Here is a 22851-nt window from a genome sequence, read left to right as displayed (position 1 = left end):
CTGATCCCTGATAAGACAGGCTGGAGCGAGAGCTGTGTCTTGCTCAGCTCATTCATGGGTCAGCACTTCCTGCACCTTGGCACTTAGGCTCACCTTCAGAAAACAGCAATGCTCCCTTCAGAGTGGTGCCAGCTGGACTTGAAGAAGTTTGCTGAGCATATACTGCCTTATTTTAACTGCTGGGAGGAGAAGTGGGCTGCTGAGTATCTGACACAAGGATGGGGCTGTGCTGGAGACCAACATGTTGCCCTGGGACTACTCCAGTTGAGTTTTGCTGTTTGGTGTGACACAGGACAAGAGTGCCCTGGCCCGTGGGGCTGGTGGGGCAGGCGGTGCCTGCAGTGTGTTCTCTGGCTGCCCACAGCCTTGGTGAGGCGGCAGGAGAGGGAGGGAACGGGGTACTAAACCAGATGGTTGTCCTATAAACTCTGCACAGTGAAACGTGTAGCTTCTGAATACCTTTTGAAATGTGTAAGCAAATAAACAGCCATTAAGAACCTGTGCTGGTGGCTGATTTCAGTGCTGAAATTACTATTTCACTCAAATGAATATGCACTAGCAAGAAATACTTATCTAGAGGGATCATGTCAATTCTTTGTTATCACTTATTGCCCAAACTGAGGTCGTCTAGATAGAAATTCTTCAGGAATCAGATTCAAGGAGCTCTGACTCACAGCAGCTGGCAAACTGCTGCCAGCCCATAAAGACTTTCTGCCTCCAGGTGTGGTCCTGTCCTGTCTGCCAGCCAGGTTCCAAAGCTGCTAGAAGCTACTGTCCCCATCGCAGATGCTTATCTTGGCCTTCGTGTATAAGGCTAAGCAGTCCGTGGCTTCTGCTAAAGTGAGTGATGAAGGATGTGGTCTCTGCCAGTCCTCTTGTGGACTCTGACCTGCTTCTTTGAAAGTGCAGTAAAAGCTTTTGTGGCATCTAGCAAGGTATTTAAAGTAACTCTTACCAGGCTTCAAAGTATGTAGAGGAATTTGTAGTCGTGCTTGCTATCAATCCTCTACTGTCTGTTCCTCCTGAAATGAAAAACAACCTCCTGCATTTGTGCTTTATTTATAAAACTGCTCTGTAAACTGATTATATTTGCGGGATTGGACTCTCCTTTTCTGGGAGGAGAGCACAGATTAATCCAGAGGCGGCTGGAATGGGAAATGCCCAAACTCTGTACAGAAGTGTACTTCATTAAGGCACCTGCTTTTTCACAGGGTTGTAGGGTCGAACTATAGGCCAGTAAATGTTTCACTTGTGTTTTAAGGGTGTTGTTTCAAAGATGTTTTGAGGAATCATAGCTGAGTATTAGGCCTGTGCCTAGTACTCTGGCTGAAGTATTAGAAACAAGGCAAAAAAACCTTGAACTAATCAAGGACGCAGATTTTTTCAGAATATGATCCTGTGTCTAGGGTAAACATCATTGATAAGATGTTGTTTTTAACTGGTGTTATTTGCACTGGGATCCCCTCGCCTGCTTTTCTGCAGACTGCTGCAGCTGGTGAGGCTTCAGCAGCAGGAACTTGTCTTCAGCTGCCCTGTCATGCTGCTGAAGACTTCGCCTCTTGCCAGCATGAATACCCAATCTGTCAGGAAGCTAATCTCTCCTAGCAGAGCTGATTTGCATTTCTGGATTTGCAGTCACCTCTGGTCTGTGCAGGGGGTGACTGCAGGTCTCACAGCTTCACTTGCTGGCCAAGGCAGGGGGACTTTCTGGTCAGGTGGGATTGTAGCAGACAGAGTTTAGGGGTGTTAAAATTGCTCTGCAGCCACACCCTGAAACTGTGGTTTTGAGTGTGCTTTCAGTCAACTCTGCTGGTGGAAGAAGTGACCTTGACTCCTCCTATGGAATTATTTTTGGCTGGATTAGGTCCCCAGTCCGGTTTGCAGCATGAGCCTGCGGGCAGGTCTGCCAGCATGATGGAGTAGCTGGAGTAGAGATGAGCTCCAGCACCTGAGAGAATGGCAGATCAAGTTAAAGCTGGGCTCCTGCTGCACACAGAGATCTGGAAGGTGTGCATGCAGTGGGGCAGGAAAACGTGCACGCAGAACTCGGAGGTGGACTGGGGCACGCAGGAAGGAGTGTCACATCCATCCCCTGGTGTCCCCAGCTGCCTCTGCTGCGGTGCTGCTGGCAGCCTTGTGCTCTCTCCACCTGAAGCAGCTGGGGCTGCTTTCAGCTCTCTGTTACCCCTGAGTTTTGAATTGGAGAAATATTTTTAAGGTAATCTTGTCTTTAGTGCTGTAATTTCACAAATCCGTGTCAGTAAAGGCATGGCAGGGCTTGCCAGGCAATGCTACAGTGCTAAGAAAATTTAAAATTTGAAGAAACTGAGTTCTAGACTTCCCAACTAAGAAAAATAAATGTTTTTTTTACACAAAGTGAGATCCAAGATGCTTTTTTGATCTCTTTCTTGTAGCTGATAAAATTACTCTTGACTTGGGGGGCCTCAAAACTGTGGGGATGAGACGTAACTTGTGATATGTGCTGCTTATTTCTGTGATTTTTAGTTTTTTCAAGACTGATTTACCCAAGTTACAACTGACTGGATAGTCTCTCTTCAGTGGTAAACAGTGTAAAAAATTCATATCTTTTCAATACAATGTAGCAGAATAAATATCAGCATGAGTAGGTTGTGGTGTAACTGAAAAGGAACACGAAGGAGGGTAGAGCAGGGATTATGTTTAGAGAAATCTGGGGCAAAGTTTTAACCAAGGAAAAATGTCAGCTGTTTTAAAATGAGGCACACAGTAAATATGATTTCACTACATCTGAGCTAAGAAGCTGTTTTGAATACTGCTTTTCAGGCCACAGCAGAGCACAGATTTCTTCACTGTGATTTAGTGAACGCTGGGAGAAGAACCAGCCTTGGCTTGGCATTCAAAGCTGCATGGCAGCTGAATATTGAAAGTGAATAGACAACTGACCTTCAAGGATTGCCTGCTAATTTATAACACCTCTGACTATGGTAGTGATGTTTAACAAATGGGTTCAAGCAATCCAGAAAATACACAACTTTTTATCACTTGTAAAACCAGCCCCTTGCTCCAACTTATATCTACACACAGAAAATGAGAAGTAAAACCACGTGGTTTTGCTGAAGATTGCACAGATATGAGCTGTCCTAGAACAGAATGAATCAACTTTCTTAGTACTGTGGTTAGTAACAGGCAAAACAAGGCTGCTGTTTCCTATAGCACTGAACCATGGCAATAACACTTAATATTTCCTCTTTTTTTGGGGGGAAGGGGGGTGAGGGAAGAGGGGTAGGGGGAGGTTTGTTTTATGTTGCTGCCACACTTAAACAAAATTAAGTAGCTTCATAAATCTTTGCAGGAGTTTCTGATAAAAACAGAGGTGGATTTCTGTAATGTTCACCTGCATTCTTTTTCCTGAAACTGTGTCAGGAAGGTGCTGAGTGGTAGGCTGCTTCTGTCCAGGCTGCAAGTGCTGCCCATTGACAGACTTGGACTCCTGAAAAGGACAAAGAAATGAGCAGTTAAGAATTTTGGGTTCCTATAGCAGTTGTAGAAGTTGTCTCCAGTAGCTTCTCAGGCACATTTCAGATGCAAATTTACATGTGATCAAGTTTTTAAATATAATTTCCTCAAGCTTTAAAGTATAGACTTTCTTGAAAGTTGACCATTTGTATGGAAAGTGTTACAAATTAAGTAGAAGGTATTTCACATGTGCTCACACTTCACAGCCTTTAGTGTGGAAGCCAGGAAGAGGAGGAATACTTGTGATGAGCAAGGCTTGTTGTGACAGTGGGTCTATACAGAAATAGTTACTATACAGAATAGGAATGGTAGAAACTCACCTGGGTAAGGTATTGCTGATGAAGTACATTTTTATACTGCTCCACTTCCTCTAGCAGCAGTAAATGTCTCATTTTAAGGAAGCTGTCCATAGAGTGTGAGTTGGAAACCAGGGCAAAACTTGGAAGACGAACTGTTACAAGCTGAGCAAAAGTCTTGATTTTTGTGAATCAAGTGATTCACACTTTATTGAAGAAGTGCTTCAAGAAAGGAAACAAACTGCAGCTATACAAAAGATTATAAAATTCTGTGCACAGCCCTTAGGCATGGCACAAGGGCCCAAATCTTTTTGGATAGAGACTTCAAAAATTGCAAACATGTAACTTAGTTTGGTCTTAAGTTTATATATGTTGCTTGTACTGCTGTTGCCATAACAGCGATTGAATGCTAGTTATGCTTCCTTTATTTTGGGGATCTTAATATTGCTGTTTCAAGCAAAATACTTGTTTTTGGAGTGTTTACATAATGCTTCTGATATGCTCTTGATATTTTCTATGCAGTTGATATTTTGCATTGTCACTGTGATTTCCTCTCATTAGAGGAAATGTGCTCAAGGTGACAAGGAGGCTGTCTTGAGGTCAGTACTTGCTCTGTTAACCCCAAAATTACTTTGGGTTATAAGGTAGACATAAGCAAATAACATGAAAAATTGAGTTATTCAAGATGCTATGGACAAATTTTCTCTCAGGTTAGAGGAAATTTAGTAGAACAAATACTAATACTTAAAAACTTGAGTGTACGGTTTAGGTAAAAACTTATCTTTTCGGTGCAGCTGTCAAAGACTTGTCCTGGAAATGAAAGTACTTGGTTTACTGATCAGTTAGGAGCAACATCTAGCTCACTCTGTATCTGGTTTTGCAGTGATATAAGCAGTGGTAGATGTGTCATTGTCACTCAGAACAGCTTTGAGTTTCAGTAAATACGTACTGGATGTACTGACTTAAAAGGTCAAGATTTGTCTGTTCTTTTCAAACCTTGCTCAAAGGTCTGTTATTCAAGGCTCAAACACTTTGTCATTTTGTTCTCACCTATGGTTCTAACTCCTGATGATGAAGGAAAAATAATTCCTATTACTGGGTATGTATGTGAATGAGAAATAAGGGTCAGAGTTGTCCAGAAGCCCTGTGGGCAAGTGCCCTACAAGCAATGCCTGCCTGTGCACTGTGCTCCTGAAGTGACCTACCAGGGACTACTGGGAGGAGGTTACCCTGGAGCCAGCAGTATCAGTTCCATTACTTTTGCAAACACTTGCTTATTACATAGTGAAAGCAGCCAAGCAGGCCTCAAGTGGTAACTGAGGTCATTGCTGGCCTGGCACTGCCCCTGAACTGAGCAGCTGCACAGGCACGCTGCATTTGCCTTCTTCCTGCAAGAATTTATCATCTCACCGTCAGGCAGGAACAAAGACTGTACCTCTCCATCCTCTGTGCCTTTCTGCCTCTGTGTGCACCAGCACAGTCAACAAAGACAAGAGGTTTTGGAGTGAGATTATAACTTGTGAGCCTGATGTTGTGCCTCCACCCTTTATTTTGTGGCTCCTGCTTGTGCTGGGCCATATCAGCTGTAGAAACAGCTACTGAACGCACAGCAGTTTTGGGACTTGTTCAACAAGCAGCTCAGCTGCCTTCCCAGGGGAGCCAGGAGTGCTGGAGGGAGGGCAGGAATTGCCATGGCTCTATTCTTCTCTGCTTTGGAGTGCCCAAGGGTCCTGCTCATCACCTAGACTTACCATATCTATATATAAGTATTATGCAACATACAGCATTCCTTTGTTCTTGTGAATTTGAAGACTTTTTTTGTGTTTAAATCATTCAATCTCATTGTCTGGGTCTGTAGTTGCAAACTGAATTTTCTGTTCTATTATCCTGAGTGTGGAAGTTTTTTTCTCCCCACTAAGATTAAACAAAAAAAAAAAAAAAAATCCATTGTGCCTTTAAGCCAAAGAATTTTGAATTACAAACTTTGAAGATATTGTGACTGTAATAATTATTTAGGAATTTAAAACCCAGGCAGGCAGAGGTAGATGTGCTCTTGCAGTTCAACCTCATGGTATATTCTCATGCTTTGTATCTCGAAGGAAAAATGTGCTGAAACATTTCAGGTGTTTTCAGGAGCTCCTTTCAGAATGTGGAAAAAGTGAACAGATGGTTTATTCAGACCTTGGTAGAAGGACCCTGCAAAAGACTGGCTGTGAAAGAAGCAGAAGATGATGAATTGTCAAAAGAAGAATAAAGACCAGATGTCAAGGCTGAGGGTTTCTAGCTGCAGTCTTTTTCATGGTGATTTCCAATTTACTCTGTGATTAAGTGGTGCTCTTGCTCTATGGCTTTTCCTAGACAGGTGTTTCAGTCCTCTGGAGTCTCATGGCTCAGATCAAGACTCCTAAAGCTCTACAGTATGAGTTACTGAGTGGCCCAGACACAGCTTTCTCCGCAGATTCTCTTTTATTCCAGAATTCCTGTCTCTCATCCTTATTTTCTGTTCTTTAAGCTACACATCACCACATTTCTTTCAGTTGGCTACTGTACAGTAACAGTTTGGTAGGAAGCTTTTTGGTTTCAGCTGTCCAATGATCTGAATATTGAATCCATTAGGTAACTCCTCCCTCCCAAACTTCTTTCAGGAGGTATGAGTTGTTTCACTTCCCCTGTCCCTGTTCTTATCTTCCTCTTTTCTTGGATTCAAGTGTAGCCTTCCCTAGCCGGTCCTTGGGTAGAAGAGGTTTGCTACAAGTGTATTTATGAATCACTGTTCTGGCCTCAAGTTGTAATGCAGATCGGGTTTTTTTTGCATTTTCAAGCCTGAAACAGAAATTGAACAAGGTCTTGACTTAGCTAGAAAACATGTGCAGTATTTGCAGGGCATTATCTTAATTAGCTACTGTTTAAATGGGTATCTGTCTTTTGATTTTCTACCAAGTAGCAGCAACAGATGCAGAAAACATGTGTGTTATGCTCTTCATTTCAAGTAGTTTGCCTTTGGTGAAGCATCAGCAGCTCTTGTCAAACGTGCCTACCTTCCTCAGGTGGGGCCCTTTGCCACACTGAGCCGTGTGCTTTATTCTGGCCCCGTGTGTTGGCTGAGGTGTCTTAAACACAATCAGGGTGATCTTACTGTTACTAGGTCAGAGGTTTTGCTGTGCAAATAGTGAAGAGGAGTGCTGCAGAGGGGTAGGTGGCCGTGTGTGTGAGCACACCATGGGCAAACAAGCCTGAATTTGGACTTCCCACTGCCACCGTAGTGAGTTCTGTCTGTGCCCTGCCCTTCCTGCTGATGGTCTCCAGCCCCACTTTCCTGTTCTTCCACTCCTCTTCTGCAGTGGCTTTCTGCCCTGCCACCGATGTTGATGGGTGCGGTTGTGGCCTCAGGCAGTGGCGTGATGTGATTACACACAATGAAAGCTGCCTTTGGGGTTCTGCAGACGGCTGCATGCACAGTCACCTTTCCTGTTAACTTGTTGAGACTCTTGATTCCGACTGCTTGCATAGGGATGAACGCCTTTTGGATTAGTCGTCTTTGGTTTTGTGTTTTTGGCATCATCATCGTCACAGTATTTTAGTGATCACAAGTTACTTGTCCTTTTATGTAGGTGTTGTATACATCTGACTTAGTGATGTGTGTGCAATTGTCTTCAGAGAAAAATTAAATATAAACTGCCTAATACTAGAAATAAATTTGATGGCATTTTTAGGCAAAAAACTTGCATTTGTCTTCTGACTTAATCTAATTACAGGGTTCATATTGAGACGCATTATAGACACTAGCATTTTGCTGCCTTTCATAGTTGCATAGTGCATTTACTAGCCTGGCAAGATTAAACTGTCTTTCTCATTATTTTGTTTACAGTCTGCTTGTGTCAAGTTGAATTGAGGCCACAGTAGGTAAAATGCAAGGAAATGGAATCCATATGGTAAAATTTGGGCTCTTTTTTTTAGGATTTTTATGCATATTACTAATAAAAAGCAAACAGGTTAAAGTAATTCCATTGAAATGAGGAAAGCAAAAGGTAAATGTGTCAAAATACATAGAATTCAAATTATAAGTTCTTTATTTAAGAAGACAGCAAATGGATAAAGGTGGTAAAGGAACCCCTGATTCTATTTGTTTTCTTATGAACTACTCTCTGAAGAAGGAAAGCTTCTGAAAGCTGCCTTGAAGTTTAAATAGTGTTAAAAAAAAAATAGTGAGTGAAGAGCACTAAGGTCAATTGTCTAAGTTGACCTAAAAGTTTAAGGTCATAGAAATTAGCTAGAGTTTTAATGGTGAGCGCCTCAATCTTGGGAAAACCTGTTGTGCCTTGAACTCGCCAGCTAGCAAAGTACGCAAAGATAAACAGTTACAATTTTATTAAGCAATTACACCAAGTGCGCTGCAGACGGTGAGACCAGCAGTTAAAAGTTGGTGGAAGTGGTTGAGCAACAAGCTGATACATTGCATTCCACGTTTGTAATCGCAGATGGCAACACTTGCAGCGAAATTAAAATGGTTGGGTCTTCATCTGCTTCCTTTAATTCCATTGCTTTATCTCCTTGTTTTTCCAAACATACTGAAGAATTATAATGAACTAAAGATAAAATGAAATAGTTTTTTTCTGCACAGGAAAAAAAAAAGTTTTTTTCCGAAATTACCATACAGGAAAGAGATGTCCATGCTCTAGTATCATCATACTGTAAGGTAATGTCAGAACTACTTGGTGTCTTTTAATATTTACCTCTGCTGAAGTCTGATGTGACCATACTATAGAAAGCTGGAGGTTTAGAAGCAGAGTACAGGATGTGTACACCCGTAAGCAGAAAATTGAATGTTAAACTTTTTGGCAGCGTATGTAGTCACTTGCTCAATGCCAAAGCCAACTTGTGTCTGCGGTTAAATGAGACTTTTCCTAAACTTTATGGGGATTGAAGTGTCTTGAGACATACCTGAGGAGCCCTACAGACTTTTGCCAGTGTCTGGCTGAAATGAAGTGGTTTTGACACTGGGGTTCAGGAGCGTGGAATGTGGTTGCTGTTGCATCGCTGTCCCCTTGTATGATGGTCCCAAGGTCCATGTACTGCAATAGCACTCAGTGTCTGTAAATGGATGTGGCTGGGCTTGTGGTGGCAGACATATGACTGAAATAAGACCTTTATCAAGGAAAGTAAATGCACAGGAGTGAGGCTCTCTGGGAAAACTCAGGGGAAAGACTGCTTAGCAAATATTTTTAATTTTCTATCAGGATGTCTTTTACTCTGTATCTGTGTTCAACACTCCCATTCTAATGGTGTGTGTTTGCTTTCCCTGTTTGTGCAGTCTCTGGCAGTTAGATGTAGTCCAGAACAGTGGCCCTGGAGATCCTGTGTGACACATAATTTGTGAGAGTGGATAATATCTATCAGCTGGCCAGAAGATGCATTTATATTTTTGTTTGACAACACAAGCCTGTGTGCTTTGACAATGAAATTGTAAAAGATTAGGAGAGATACAGCCATTTTTAAGGGAGAGAGTAGTTCAATGTTGGAAACATTTGAAAAGTTACATATTGAAGACCTCCACTCTTTAATTAAGTGTATTAGTCTACTCTCTCATGTGAATCTGCCCTCCAAGTTCACAGCTGTTGTAGGTTTTTTTAGTGCTTGCAGCGCCTGCCTTTGTCTAGAGACCTTCCTTTGAGCGAATTTCAGGGAATGGACTGAACACCCCTAACAGGAGACACAGAAAAATGTTCAGGCCATCTGGTCTCATTGCTGTGAGACACATGCTAGTTGCTTGCAATTGTACTTTTTGACAGAAGAAGTCTATAGAAAGCTGTTTTCATCGGAGCCTGAAATTATTCATCCAAAGATAAACAACTTCCAGCATAACAATAGGCCTGTAGGTACAAAATACCTTAAAAACAGAACACTTGTAATAGGTGTCTGGTGCTGTAAAGCCATTTTTTCCTAGTAGCCTGTTGAATTATCTCTGCTCACGTTGTTATAGTTGAGGCACTTTCTTCTGCATATTTAATAGATCATTACATTGGATACCTGCAAGTTGATATGGGAATGGAAGCTCGTGGGGGGGGGAATTCCATCTGCTTGTAGCTTTGAGAATTGTTTTTCTGATATCTGTACATGAATCTTTCCCCTGTATTTTGCAGCTTCCTGGCAGTGATCTGAGCTCCTGTCCTGGTGCAATGAGGACAGCTCAGGCAGCAGTGAGGCTGCCTCAGATCATTGCCAGCTCAACCTGCTCCATGTACTGGGCTTGGGTGGTGCAGCACAGGAACTGCCAAACTAGGAGCAACCATGGAGCTGAACTGCCCAAGGCAGGTACTCAGGGGGTGCTAAGTACCTGAGAGTATGAATTTTACTAGGAATAAAAAGAAGACACAAAAGATGAATTTATTGGCCTCTTTCAAACTTAGTATTCTCTCATTAGATAAGGTTTTAAGTCACTGTGACCATCTAAAATGCAATTCAGCCACGGCACTGAATTGTGATGACAAATGGCTAAGGTCCTCACACTGCAGGGAGGCATAAATGGGATGCTGCCTAGAGCCTGTTGTACTGGGCTCGGCTATCACTGGGACTGGCTATGGCCAGGAAACTGTCAGTCACAAGTTTTTGTGCAAGAAAGGCTCCCTGGCTTTTGTTTTTGTTATAGAATGGCTCTGTTGAATACTTTTGACTGTACTAATACTGGATAGGGGGTAAGAGCCTGGGAGGAGGAGGCAGGAAGATGCAAGGTGGGCACATAGAGAATTTGCAGAACTTCTTGCCAGTGGACTGAAACACTGCCTTGCCTTGCTTACTGTGTGGCTCAGACAGCAGACAGCTGAGACTGTGAAATGTGCTTTAGCTAATGTTTAATTCAAAGACTCGTGAAAAACTTTTATCCCAGCATTTTATAGTATGTACTCCTGTATCTTTTCTCCCCCCCATCACCCCAACCCTGACTTTACAAATTCTATTCCATCACTGTAAGAGGATTTTGTTCTCTCCGTAGTCTGTTATGTCTTGTTCATTGAGCTTCCCTGTTGTGGTGCCAAAAGAGCCCTCCTCCTTATTGCTCACGTCTTGCTTTCCATGGGAAAAAGTCTCTGGTGGCAGGAAATTGAGGGGGATTGGCCCTGGGAAATAAAAGCCTCTGTTCCTTTCTTTGCTTTCAGTGTAAGAAGTCCTTTGATATGTCTGTGGCAAATGCCTTATTAAAGGGTCTGCCTGCTAGGAGCAGCCACGTGCTGTTCTTGAACTGTTGCAGATAGTCATATGTGTGAGAGAAAATGAATGACCAGGAAGCCTTAAGTGCTGTTGTAAGTTTTGCAGGGTTTTTTTCCAGCTTCAGTTTTCCCAAGATAACAAAACCTGTTTGGTAAATGGTTATACCTGAATTACTTAAAGATTATGCCTCAAGAAGTGTTCCAGAGATTTGTATTTAGAAATTGTAACAAATATTACTTTTCCTTCCATTCTTTTTTGTTACATATTATTTTAAGTTTAGCGCCCTTTAAAAGTACAATCCATGGACTAGTTTGCAAACTGTGGCAAGTTAGATCTGTGAGACATCTCTTACTTAATGTAAATTCAAACCTAAACTACCGTGACCAGCAGGTCAATGGAGGTGATTATAGCCACTCCACTCCAGCAGCATAGCAGCCCATCTGGAGTACTGCATCCAGCTCTGGGGCCCCAAGAATACCAAGGATGCTGATCAGTAAAACAGGACCAGAAGAGGAGGCCACAAAAATGATCAGAAGGCTAAAACACCTGTCATGTGAGGAAAGACTGAGAAAATGGGGGTTGTTCTGTCTGGAGAAGAGAAGGTTAAGGGTTCCCTTATTGTGGCTTACAAGAAAGATGGAGAGGCACTTTTTATAACAGTATGTAGTGATAGGACAAGTGGGAACAGCTTCAGACTGAAAGGGGGTAGGTTTAGATGAGACATTAGGAAGAAATTCTCTAAGGGTGGTGAGGCACTGAAACAGTGATTAGATTTCCAGTAAACTTAGTATCAATGTAAATTATCCCTGTGGTCTTAGGACCTCTAAAATCCTTGTCATCAATGTAATATGAGGATGAAGTCTGAACTGGATGACGTTTAGAGAGACAGTACTTGTTTTTAAAATTTCTGTGTAAAGTGACTGCTTCTCTGTGAACCTGAAATTTTAATTCTCTTTCTGGATTCTGTTAGTAAGGTCATGGCTCCAGTAGCCCTTGTGCACCTGGGCTGATTGCTAGTTTCAGTAATAATATTGCATCTTCAGACGTGGGGCTCTATTTCTGAAAATTTGCTCAAATCCAGAAATTTGAAATGTTTCCATGTTGTCTACTAATGCTGAGTCTGACTTAGTAAATCCTGCATCATCCTGCATGAGATGAACCTACAATCATCCCATGTTGACTGTAGGTCATGGAGTGCCTTGGGCTGAGTTCTCAGTTCTGTGGTCAGCAACTGGCATAACTCCAAGAATTTGCCAACAGCTGGAGTGGCTATCTTGGATCAGGGCACAGCAGAAAGTTTTTGCAATTCACAACCAGACCTCAAACATCAATTAGTCCTAGATACTGCCTACACAGGGCAATTTTAGGATGAGGAGAGTGCATGTAAGTACAATGTGTCAGTTGATGGAAGATGACCAAGTCTTAAATTTAGGAATTCTCCTTGGGAAGCACTTTTGTGCTAAATATGTAGAATATACATACATAGGAAGCTGCCAGTAGAATGTTCCTTTATTTCTGTTGAATCTGTAGTGGGTAGAATTAGAAAGTTGGTGGGCTGTACTGAGTACCAGAATAAGTCTCCCACGTGTGGCAATTTAAGTTTTAGTACTGCTCACTGTTCCATGTGTTTCATACACACTCTTCCTTTAGTGTTTTGTTCATGAAGAAGTGTCTATAAGTGAACTTGGTGTCTTAGCATGTTTCATGTCTACTAACTCTTGGCTAGCAGGGTGTCCTCTAAAATGAATTGAAATAGCTTTAAGGCTAGCATTTTTATTAGATCTTGTTGGTTGTCCAGATGCACTCCTAACATTCCCTCTTCAAGGAAATTACTCTGAATTTGAAGTTAAGTCACATAATTAATGAATTTAATCATAAGATGTTGTTTAGATTATTTTTTTCCCTCTGCATAACTTTCATGGAGAGTGTGCCTTGTTCTGTGGCATTTGGATCTTCTCAGCTGGAAGATTTTGTGTCAGGATTCTGCTTGGTAGAGATCCTCAGGTGAAGCCCAGCCCTGATTACTCTGCCACTCTTAATTGCAGTGCTCTCTTCCATTGTGAGGTGAGCATTATCAAAAAGTTACTGATATAGCAGAAATATGTTTATTCTTTCATCAATATTCCTAGTCTTCTGGCTAATACTTGCTCTGTTAAGCAGAAAGGCTGAGCTTTCTGTCTCCAAACGAGACTTGTTTGTGTGTTGAACTTGGTGTGTCTGGCTTGATGGATGCTCTCAGGATGTTTGAAGGAAGAGGTACACAGGACTCTAGTCAAAGACTGAAGGCCTTGCCCAAATATGTTATTATAGACTAGACTTTAAGAGCCCAAGTCTTCAGAGTAATTGCCTCTACAGCTCAGTCCTGAGGCTACCTGCAGGTTGTCATTTCTGTTGCTAAAGTTGTGTCTGCAGCCACTCTTGATGTGATAGCACAGTTGCTTTGAAGCCAGTATGTGCTGGAGGGTAAGTGTGTAATCAGACTTATTGGAAGCTGGCATTGTAAGAGACTCCTCCCAGGATTAGCACCTTAGGTGTTGGCATTCCCTGTGCTCTGTATTTTCAGTGCTCAGATATCCAGCCCAGAAACTTTAGCTGCTTTGGCCCTAACAGAAAAGTCTGATTTGTGGGCTGCTGATACCTCCTCCAGAAAGGAGCTGGGTTTCCCACTTCCCAGAGTATACAAGTTACTTGTTTTTTAATCTTGCTCTTACCTCTCATTGTTGCAGTGGTTGCTAAGCAGAACAAATATTACAATTCCACAGTATCTGTTGGTACCTTCATCCACTCTCTGAATCAATATTTGCAAGTAATTTTAATAAGGGATCTGAGTCTGGCCAGGGCTGCTTGATCTAGGATACCTTTGTTGGGTATGGGAGGCACCCATGGACGTGCAGATCCAGGACTAAATTGCAAAGCATTAGTGTTATTCAGGTTAATTCCTAGACTGATACTTCTCGCATGGGTCATGTGGTTTTCCTTCACCTGTATTCAGACAAGCTTCCTTTTTTTCTGATTTGCTTGTGGCTGTGTTGACTTGTCTTGGAGGGCAGGAGTAAACAATTGTTTAACAAGTGATGAGGAACAGGGCATGGGAATTGTCATTGGGGATGAAGGCTTGGCCTGGGGTTGGCTGTCCCCCCCTAGCTGACAGGACCATAGCCAAGTAGGACAATCAGCTGGGCTCTTCTGACAGCACTTGTCCCCACTTGTGAGCACTCATAGCTGGGAGAGCTTTTGAAAAGGGGCCCTTGATCTCCGTGTTTCAAGCAATAAAATGATATATTATGCTTCAGTGTGGTGGCTCTTGAGTATTTTTCCCTTGCTCTGGGAAGTCAGGAGGTCTCTGCAGCAGAGGAGCTATGTCATGGAATCAGAGCAGCCTGTCTGGTTGTGCTGATGGTGGTGAGGACAAGAGCACTATTAGAGCAGCCTCCATGGCCAGCTTGCCAGGCACAGTGCTTTACCATCTGCATCCCATGTTTGCCTCCAAATGAATATTTTGGCTCATGGCAAGTGATATCCTGATTACAATATCTGAGAGCTCATTTTAGAGTGAGTCATGCTTATTGGAGCTACCAGACTTAAAAGAAACTCTGAGCAAGACATATATTTGTTTGATTGGTGTATGAAACATCTGGGTAATTAGGAAGAGCAATCTTAAAAGCAAAGGAAGATGAGAGATATCAACTCCCATGTGGTCATTAAAACTTAAGCTACAAAGCTTGAAGCAGCTATACAAGACCTTAACAAACGTATGGTAGCATCAGTCCAAAATGTGGGTGCATAGTGTAATTTCTTTTGTGTCCTCAGTAAATGCATGTGAGATAATTTCTCTGGCTCTTTTTCTTTTTTTTTTTTTTTGAGGTATAGGTTTCAAGGTATGCAAGTACTTCCAAAATCAGAGTCCGGCTGTTTTTAAGCACCTTTTACTTGAGCTGCCTGTATCCATTACCTGAAAGTGTTTATCCCCTACTTGAAGCAATTCTCAGGGAAAAGCTGAGAACTTGCTCGAGTCTATGTGGGAATGCAACTAACAAAGCACATCACAGTGCATTTCAGGAGAAGCAGGGGCTGTGGTTTTTTACCGAGGATGTGTCATGATGTTCTCAGCTAACCTACTCGTGGGATGCCACAGAAAGCAGCTAGTCCAGCCCTGCATTTCCGTCCCCTCCCTTGTGCCTGCACATGGTGCCTGCAAGTATGCAGGGGCTCAGATCAGGGAGACAATCCCCCCGAAACAGGTCTCTTTAGCAAGAGCTACCCCATGTTCTGGTACACTGGGTTGCCAGCTGTGGTGAGAGGTGATGTGAGCATGTGCCTGAAAACATGAAAGAATGTAGGACCACGTTTTTCACAGAATGATCAAGGTTGGAAGGTATCTTCAAGATGATCTAGTCCAACACTCAGCTTAGTACAAATAGGGTGTCATTTTGGTAGCTGGTGTATGCTGAAGGCTGTTTACAAAAATCTCACTGCTGTGGCTGAAATTCACCTAGAAGTCAGCACAAGAGTATGCTCCTTCAGACTCACTGCTAGAAACATTTGGAAGAATCTACAAATAGAGAAAGACCGGTCACTGGGTAGTAGATGTAAATAATTGGGGTTATTTGCAGCTGGAGATGTGCACAGACATCCTTACTAGGCTGGGAGAGTGTTTTTATGGGAGGTGATGAGGTTGCAGCAGTAAGTAGGAGAAACCACAGATGGTTCATTTGATTACAACCATCGTCACCTCCATCAGTGGGAGGCAGCTCAGCATGTTGCAGTCTCACAGGTTCCTGAAGCGGCAGCCAATTCCCATGTTGTCCTTGAGATACCTTTACAGTGTGTTGTCTTTGTCTCTAGTGTTGAGGATCTGCTTAGCATGGGGCTGCTCCACCTGCTTCTTGCCTTGAGCTTCCTCATAAGAGTCCTCAAACTCTTCTGAGGACGTGTAAACTGAAACTCTGCTGGGTCCCAGCCTCAGCCCCCTGTGTTTGAGTGCTCCATCAGCCCCACCAAGAGTGCTCCATCCTGCTCCCAAACCAGGCAATGGCCTCAGAGCAATACATGCTTGGTCTTGAAGAAGTGAAACTTGAGGAATTCTCTGTAGAAAGAACAGAATACTCTTGGTGACCTAGGCATCTTTGTGCACCACACTATAAAAGGCCTCTTCTAAAGAGAAGTGATAGCTATTTTTATTTCCCTTCTTCAGCAATTCACCCAAGTTCTAAGTAAAATTGCTCTAAAAATCACACAGACTCATGTATAACTTGATATGGGTTTCTGTTTGCAGCTATTGTGGATGATGAAAGGCTTTCTGCAGAGGAAATGGATGAGAGGAGGCGTCAGAATATTGCTTATGAGTATCTGTGCCACTTAGAAGAAGCAAAAAGGTGAGTAAATGAAAGCACACTTATTTCTGGCCTTTAAATGCGGATGTTCTGGCCTGTTGTGTTCTTGAGCATCATAATTTTTGATTTAACATCTTGAATTACTTCAATATTTAGTTAATCCAAGTATCTTAGCACTCAGTATGAAAAACTAATGGCCAGTATGAAAAGTCTGATTCAAAGAAAGATTTAGAATTATTTCTAAAGATTTAGAATTATTTCAAGACAGCATCCTGAAACTGGCCCATTTTCACTGAAAGTTGGGGCTGGATGCTAAAACACAAGGCTGTAGTTTTGTGAGAAGCTGAGTCAGGCTTATGTGACTAACTGGGGAAAGTGTTTTTCTCCTGGCTCTGTGGCTGTGCTCCCTTCTTGGTGCTACTTCTTGTGGAGTGACTCAGGTCACTAAGATGGCAGAAAATCACCTGGGCTCTTACAGGTTTAATGATTGATATCATCTTTGTATTACAGTGGTAAGTGCAGGCAGGGCAATAAGAGAAGATGGACTCTGCTCTTGCTTCAGTTCCTCCTGGTCAGCAGTACTCATCTCTTAAAGCAGCAGCAACAGTGATGAAACACTGATTTTGAAGTGCACAGTGTTTTGATCACCTTTGTGCAAATGTACTGTGCTATGTTCACTTCATTCTCAAAACAAATATTCAACAGCATTTTCATAATTAGAGAGCAGGGAAACAGGGCACAGTATCCTTGTGCTTTTGAAGTAGCTTCAAGTGCTGCAATTATTATATATGTAAAAGCCTATTTTATATTCTGTCTGATCAGACTTTTTCAAAGATGCCTCTTATACTCACGTTAGTGTTATTGGCACCACTGGTCGTGTCTTGCTTCTGCTCTGTATTTGTTGACGATGGTGGTTTTACTTATAAACTCTATTTGGATGACTTTCCTATGAATCTCTATTGAGAAAAGAAAACTTGAACTGTGATTAGTAGTGCAAGCTGTGAAACCTTAGTATGAAGATGAAGCTTAGCATCTTTGTAGTGGTTTAAACAAGTGTATTTCAGTCACTAATCTGCTATTCAGTTGTGCTCTGGGCCTTGAATCCACATGCTTCCCTCTCAATAGCTGCCAATGGTTTTGTCCTAGGAGTATTGTTATAAAAATCAGCCATTCTTACTTCCTCTTCACTACATTGTTCCATTTGGTGCAGCAAACATTGCCTCCTTTGCTCTTTCTTCCTCTTTCTCCTGCAGTGGTTCCTTGTTCAGATATTGAAGATGGCAAGTGTTGTCCTGCTGGCAGGGAGGGCTGACCTGCTCCACATGCTCCTGCTGCCCCCAGTGTGCAGCTGAAGAGATTGCCCTCAGTCAGAGGAGTCAGCCTGCTATGCTGGCTGTGTGAAGTTCTTTTGCTGAGTTAGGTTTCTGTGGTTTAGTGAGCTGACTGGTCTGATCAAGGGGTCAGAGGAGAATCTGAGCAGGCAAGAGGAAGAGGATGGGGTGCAGCTGCACACTGGAGAGAGGGAAGGGAGCAGGTTTCACTTGTGGAGGTGTTAGATCAGGTCCACCATATCAGCTAACCTCAGTGAGTCAAGGCTTGATTTCACTCAAGGGTTCTCCTTGGTAAGTTGCAATTCACCTGTCTGCTGCCTTATGGCATCTAGTCTCCAAATTCAACCTTTTCTCTTCTGCTGCTGTTATGACTACTTTTTCTTCCTGGCTCTCTTCAACCTTCCCCTTTCCCAGGCTACGTGTCATTTTGAAATTGAGTCCTCTAGCTAATTTGAAGCATCTCCCTTGATATTTCACAAGGAGATGTGAAATTATTTTTACAACTAATGAGTTAAAATAGCATCTGCTATGAGTAACCTCCTCCCCTTCCTTGTATTTATTTTCATAGAGTTTCTTGCTGCTAGCAGTTCTCTAGAGGAAGCATTGTTTTAGCTCTGCAGTCCATGATGGGACTTCATATCCAGGACAATTACTTCCAGGGTTGTTAGGTACCTGGAAGCTTTTCTGGATCTCAGTTTGGAAAATCAGAATCCACTAGTATTGTTCAGTGGTGGTTACTTCATGAGGTGGGGAGGAGTTCTGCAGTGTAAGGAGCATTGTACTTCCCTTACCAAGGGATTGGGCTGTCATGGATGGAGCTGATGCGGCAGCACGATGCTGCTGGATGTCCTCCTCTGCCTCAGAGCACCGGTCCCAGTGCTCATTAGGAAGGAAGGGGTGACCATGCAGGGTGTGGTAGAGGCCCTGGGAATGCTTTTGGGTAGACAGAGCTGCTGTGAGAAAAAAGATTGTGAGGGGAATCTTCTCCCCTCACAGAGAACCATTGAGGTAATTTTGTTGTACCATGAGACCTTGCTCCAAGACACTCTTGCTACTGTGAAAACAACCCAGCAACAAACAGCTACAAAAAAGCTTGCAGAAGCAAGTAGAAATTCCTGTGTCTCATGGCTATGTAGCCCCTAGCCCTGCTTTCCCAGGAGGCAACTTCTGTTGTCCAGGGAAGCTGAGCTAGTGCCAGACCCAGGCTCGAATGTCAAAGCTGCATGACCACGCTTTTCCCAGCACCAGTCTGGAGAAATGGGAAACATGAGACAGTTCTGTATTGCTTCTCACTTGCATGGTTATTCACTCTGTGTGCTTGATTGGGGTGAAACTTGTTGATATACAGTCTGTGTCTGTACCTGCATGATTATAGCATTTTTGCTGTCACTACAGAGCCTGGACAAAGCTGGGGACTCTGGAAAGTGAGATAGCAGCAGGGTCACCATTCTAATGGGACCAGCTGGGGAGGCTTGAGTGTAGGCTTCTCCCAAAACCCGTGGTGAGTCCTGCCCTTCAGCTGCACTGGGGTAGTGCTTTCCCAGGAAACATCCCCAAGTGATGGGCATCTGCAGCTTTGGCTGCTGCTGGGTGGAGGGGTCCCAGCTGGGTGCTCCCCAGCTCCGCAGCAGCAGCACCCCTGGGATGTGCAGGCTCTGCTCCCCTGCTGTGTGCTTGTGGCAGTGGGTCTGAGTCAGAGCAGGCAGCAGGATGGTGCCTTCAGCCCCAGGCACAGCAGCTGGTTGTGAAACCACCCAGAATTCTGCCTGCTGCCTGCTTGCTCGCAGCAATACCCTCTGGGGTGAATCTGGGGAGTGGGAACTGCCTTTAGGACACATTTAATCTTCTTCATGAGTGCTTGGAGAGGACTTTTTAATATTCATAGCACTGTGGATATCAATGGCAGTAAATAGACTGAATGAGTGGTAGCTGCTGAAATGACAGCAATACTATTTTAGATATTTAACTGTGTGCAAATACAGCATGCTTTGGTTCATATTGGAGAGTAATAAATAATAAACAATAAATAGCAAAAGATCAAGCAGAACATGACTGGCGCTATGTCAAGAGGCATATTTTGCTTCTCAGCATGTTTGTAATGAAAACATTATTTTGTAGCAGCTCTGCATTTTAAAATTCCAGAAATAATTAAACAGGTGAAGAATGTATGCTTTCAGCTGCTTTTCAGATCACTGTTTGCATATTTAATTACGGTGGCCCAGCTTTAATAAAAACTTGGCTAAAAGTTCAACATGAAAAAAGAATCCTGTCACTGGTAGCTGATGCTTCTGCAAATACCTTCTGAGCTAGGCACAGTATCTGTTACACTTATACAACATAGGAAATTGGTTTTTAAATACAATGAGCAGGCTTGTAATATCTGCACAAGTCAGTAAAGTTTCATAGGGTGTTATATTTGATATTGAGGAAAGAATTTTTTTTTGTTGTTGTTAGATTGCTGGGCCCCTTTCTTCCTGAGACTGCACATCTGATAAAATGAGGTTTTGGTTGCTGGCATATGTTGTTTGATTTATTACTTTTACCTTTAAGAGAAGTCTCTTGCATACTAATCAGAAAGGAGCAAAAAATTGATAGCATCCCATTTCCTTGAACTTCTGAGAGGAAAAAAAATCAAGAATATACAATTAGGAGCATGGATTTTTGCACTTCAAGAAACGTAGCTGTGGATGCCATTAATAGAAGCCCTCCAGATGTCAGCCTGACACATATCCAGTATAATTTGGAAAATCATACTAGTAAATAGCAAAGGTCTAAGGTGGGCATAAACAGCTGTGTCACAAGCCCTCAGGTCTTCTTGGATTATGTGAATTTTAACAGCAGCATGCCCACATTTTTCCCAGCCCCAGTCTGGTGAAAGTAACATTGACCACAGCATCCTCCTTTCCAAAGGAAATACCCAGCACACCAAATTCTGGCTTGGGTTTGGCTTTTGCTGTTGCTTGTCTCTGCTGATGTGTAATTACTGCACTGCAAAGATAACACAGATTTGGAGGATTTAAATTGTGATTGAAGCTTTGGCATATAAAGCAAATCAAATTTTCACTAAATGTGTTGTGGCTGACTAGGCCATAATCATCCATAATAAAGTAGATACTGTTTCTCTTGGCTTTTTAGAAATTATACCTTCTTATGATAAGATTGAATTTGAAGCATGGAACTCCTCATTTTACTAGCTTTGACTCTCCCTGAATGAAATGGAATATACTTTGTTTCATGAAGCACATTCTGCAATTTCATAAACAGAGCTGCCAGAATTTTTTTTTTCATGCTCAGCTGTTCAGTAAGGCAGTAACTTGCATAAAACACTGAAGTTTTAGCTTCAGTATTAGGACAATAAAGATACAGTAACAGAAAACTATCCAGGAAATTTCTTTTTGAGAAGTCTTTTTTTTTTAATGTTGAATAAGTAAATTCTCATTCATCTGCAACTTCTTTTCAATAAAAAAACAAATTGTCCCATTTTGTTTCCAAAGCCTACCTCTTTCATAATGTTAGTTTTTTTAATTGGTTTGCAAAGGCTAGTTGCAGCATTCGTTGATGATATGATAGTTATGAACTGCTGAACAAAAATATACCTACAGTTTAATGTACTTGAAAAGTTCAAACCCTGAAGTGCTTACTTGTCTTTTGTTAAAGCTTTTGTTAAAGCTTTTGTTAAACTTTTGCAGTACCATGGCAAAACAGAAAGCTCAAGTTGCCAGGACTGTGGGACCATGAAGGGTGGCTAAGCGGGTCACTGTTTCTGGGGAAGGCACCAGAGTCCTACCAAGACTTGGTGTACTATGAGTGAAGTCTGCCAGATTTCATGTTGCTGTATTCCTGCGTTTCTCCAGGAATAAAATTGTGGCAACCGTTTAGCCCTGGCAGGTCATGAGTGAATTAATATTACTCAAATACTTTCAGAGTACAGGAATATTTAGAGACCTGTGCCCTTAGTAAATATAAATATTGTCATCTTGCTGCAAAACTACTTAATTTTAGGCAGAAAATATTAAAATATTTCTTTAAAATGTTTCATGGGGGTTTGTCAGAAAGTTCTTTTGGGATTGTTAGTCTGCTACTGTGTTGTAAATTATGAACTTTGTCTCCCCACCTCTGCCTGCTTTAAGCCAAATAAAGTACTAGTGAACATGACTGGCAGCACTTCTGTAAAGGTGAAATGTTTGAAATTAGGGTGTGTCGTGAGGTGAAATTCCTTGAAGAAACCTACTTAGCTGTGTTACACCTATTGCCGAAGTGTCTTGGTCCACACAGAAGTACTGATCAACAAGTGTACTTACTGTCTCACATCTTGGTCCTCAGCATGCTTACCTGGACTGCCAGATATTGGTAGAGCAGCATTTTGCTTTGGAGAGTTATATAGTTGTGCAGATAGGCCAGAATTTTTGTGTGCAAGTGTGGTGTCAGTGGTACCAATCAATCCAGTGATTGCTTGGATAGTGATATTTGCGCATGAAAAGTCTCGATGGTGAGATCTAAAGGCAAGAGAAACCTTTTGTGCTAGTTTCTGTACAGGATGCATTGACCTGCTTACTGGCATGTTGAGGTAACGTGTAATGGGTCATTGCTCAGTGTGTATACTTGTGGAATAATGATGCCAAGTAATGATGGATGTGACCTTTGTTTTTGTAGACTGAACCATATGGCACTTGTCCCGTAGCATGCACTGGAGCTAACAGTATGGTCGCTTCAGAGCCAGTTAGTTCTCTTTCTCAAAGTTTTCCACCTTTCTTTTAGGCAATACTGTCTTGTAAAAGGAATTATAGTTTGTTGGTTTTTTGATTTTTGGTTGTTTTTTTTTTTTTTTAATGGAAGGCTGACAAATTAGAAGCTAATTCATGCTCTGCTGCCCATGTATTGGCATTATAGGCTAAGTTTCACCAAGAGAGCACACAGCCTTTTCATTTCTCTTTCACTTTCTCCTCTGCATCTTGGATTATCTGTGGTGCAACTAGAAAGCTTCTTTGACTCCACTCACAAGTCTACCTGATTGTCAGGTCAAAGTGGTGGCTTCATTCTGCACCCTGGGTAGCTCCTAGTTAATATTAAGCATCACCTGAGGTGGCCTCACCAAGGTACCAGAGGGGCTGATGTGTTACATTACCATGGGGAGCACGTGAAGGAGTAGGGGTACTGGCATGGGTGCTTGCACATCACCAACCCAAACTATCT

The 22851-nt window shown here is 42.4% G+C and overlaps 1 protein-coding gene across 1 annotated transcript in view; it reads left to right on the top strand.

Moving 5' to 3' along the window:
• IQGAP2 (IQ motif containing GTPase activating protein 2) overlaps window positions 1-22851 on the top strand; it is a 123122-nt gene that overhangs the window by 5827 nt on the left and 94444 nt on the right. Inside the window, exon 2 of the mRNA XM_084225876.1 lies at window positions 16270-16369. Within this exon, the coding sequence (XP_084082002.1) occupies window positions 16270-16369 (100 nt within the window). The remainder of the gene's footprint in view (window positions 1-16269; window positions 16370-22851) is intronic.

The sequence above is a fragment of the Fringilla coelebs genome, assembly GCF_963513975.1.
Source record: "Fringilla coelebs genome assembly, chromosome: Z".
Classification (NCBI taxonomy): domain Eukaryota; kingdom Metazoa; phylum Chordata; class Aves; order Passeriformes; family Fringillidae; genus Fringilla; species Fringilla coelebs.
The sequence above is the reverse complement of the archived record's forward strand: the minus strand, read 5'-3'. Positions and strand labels throughout refer to the sequence as shown.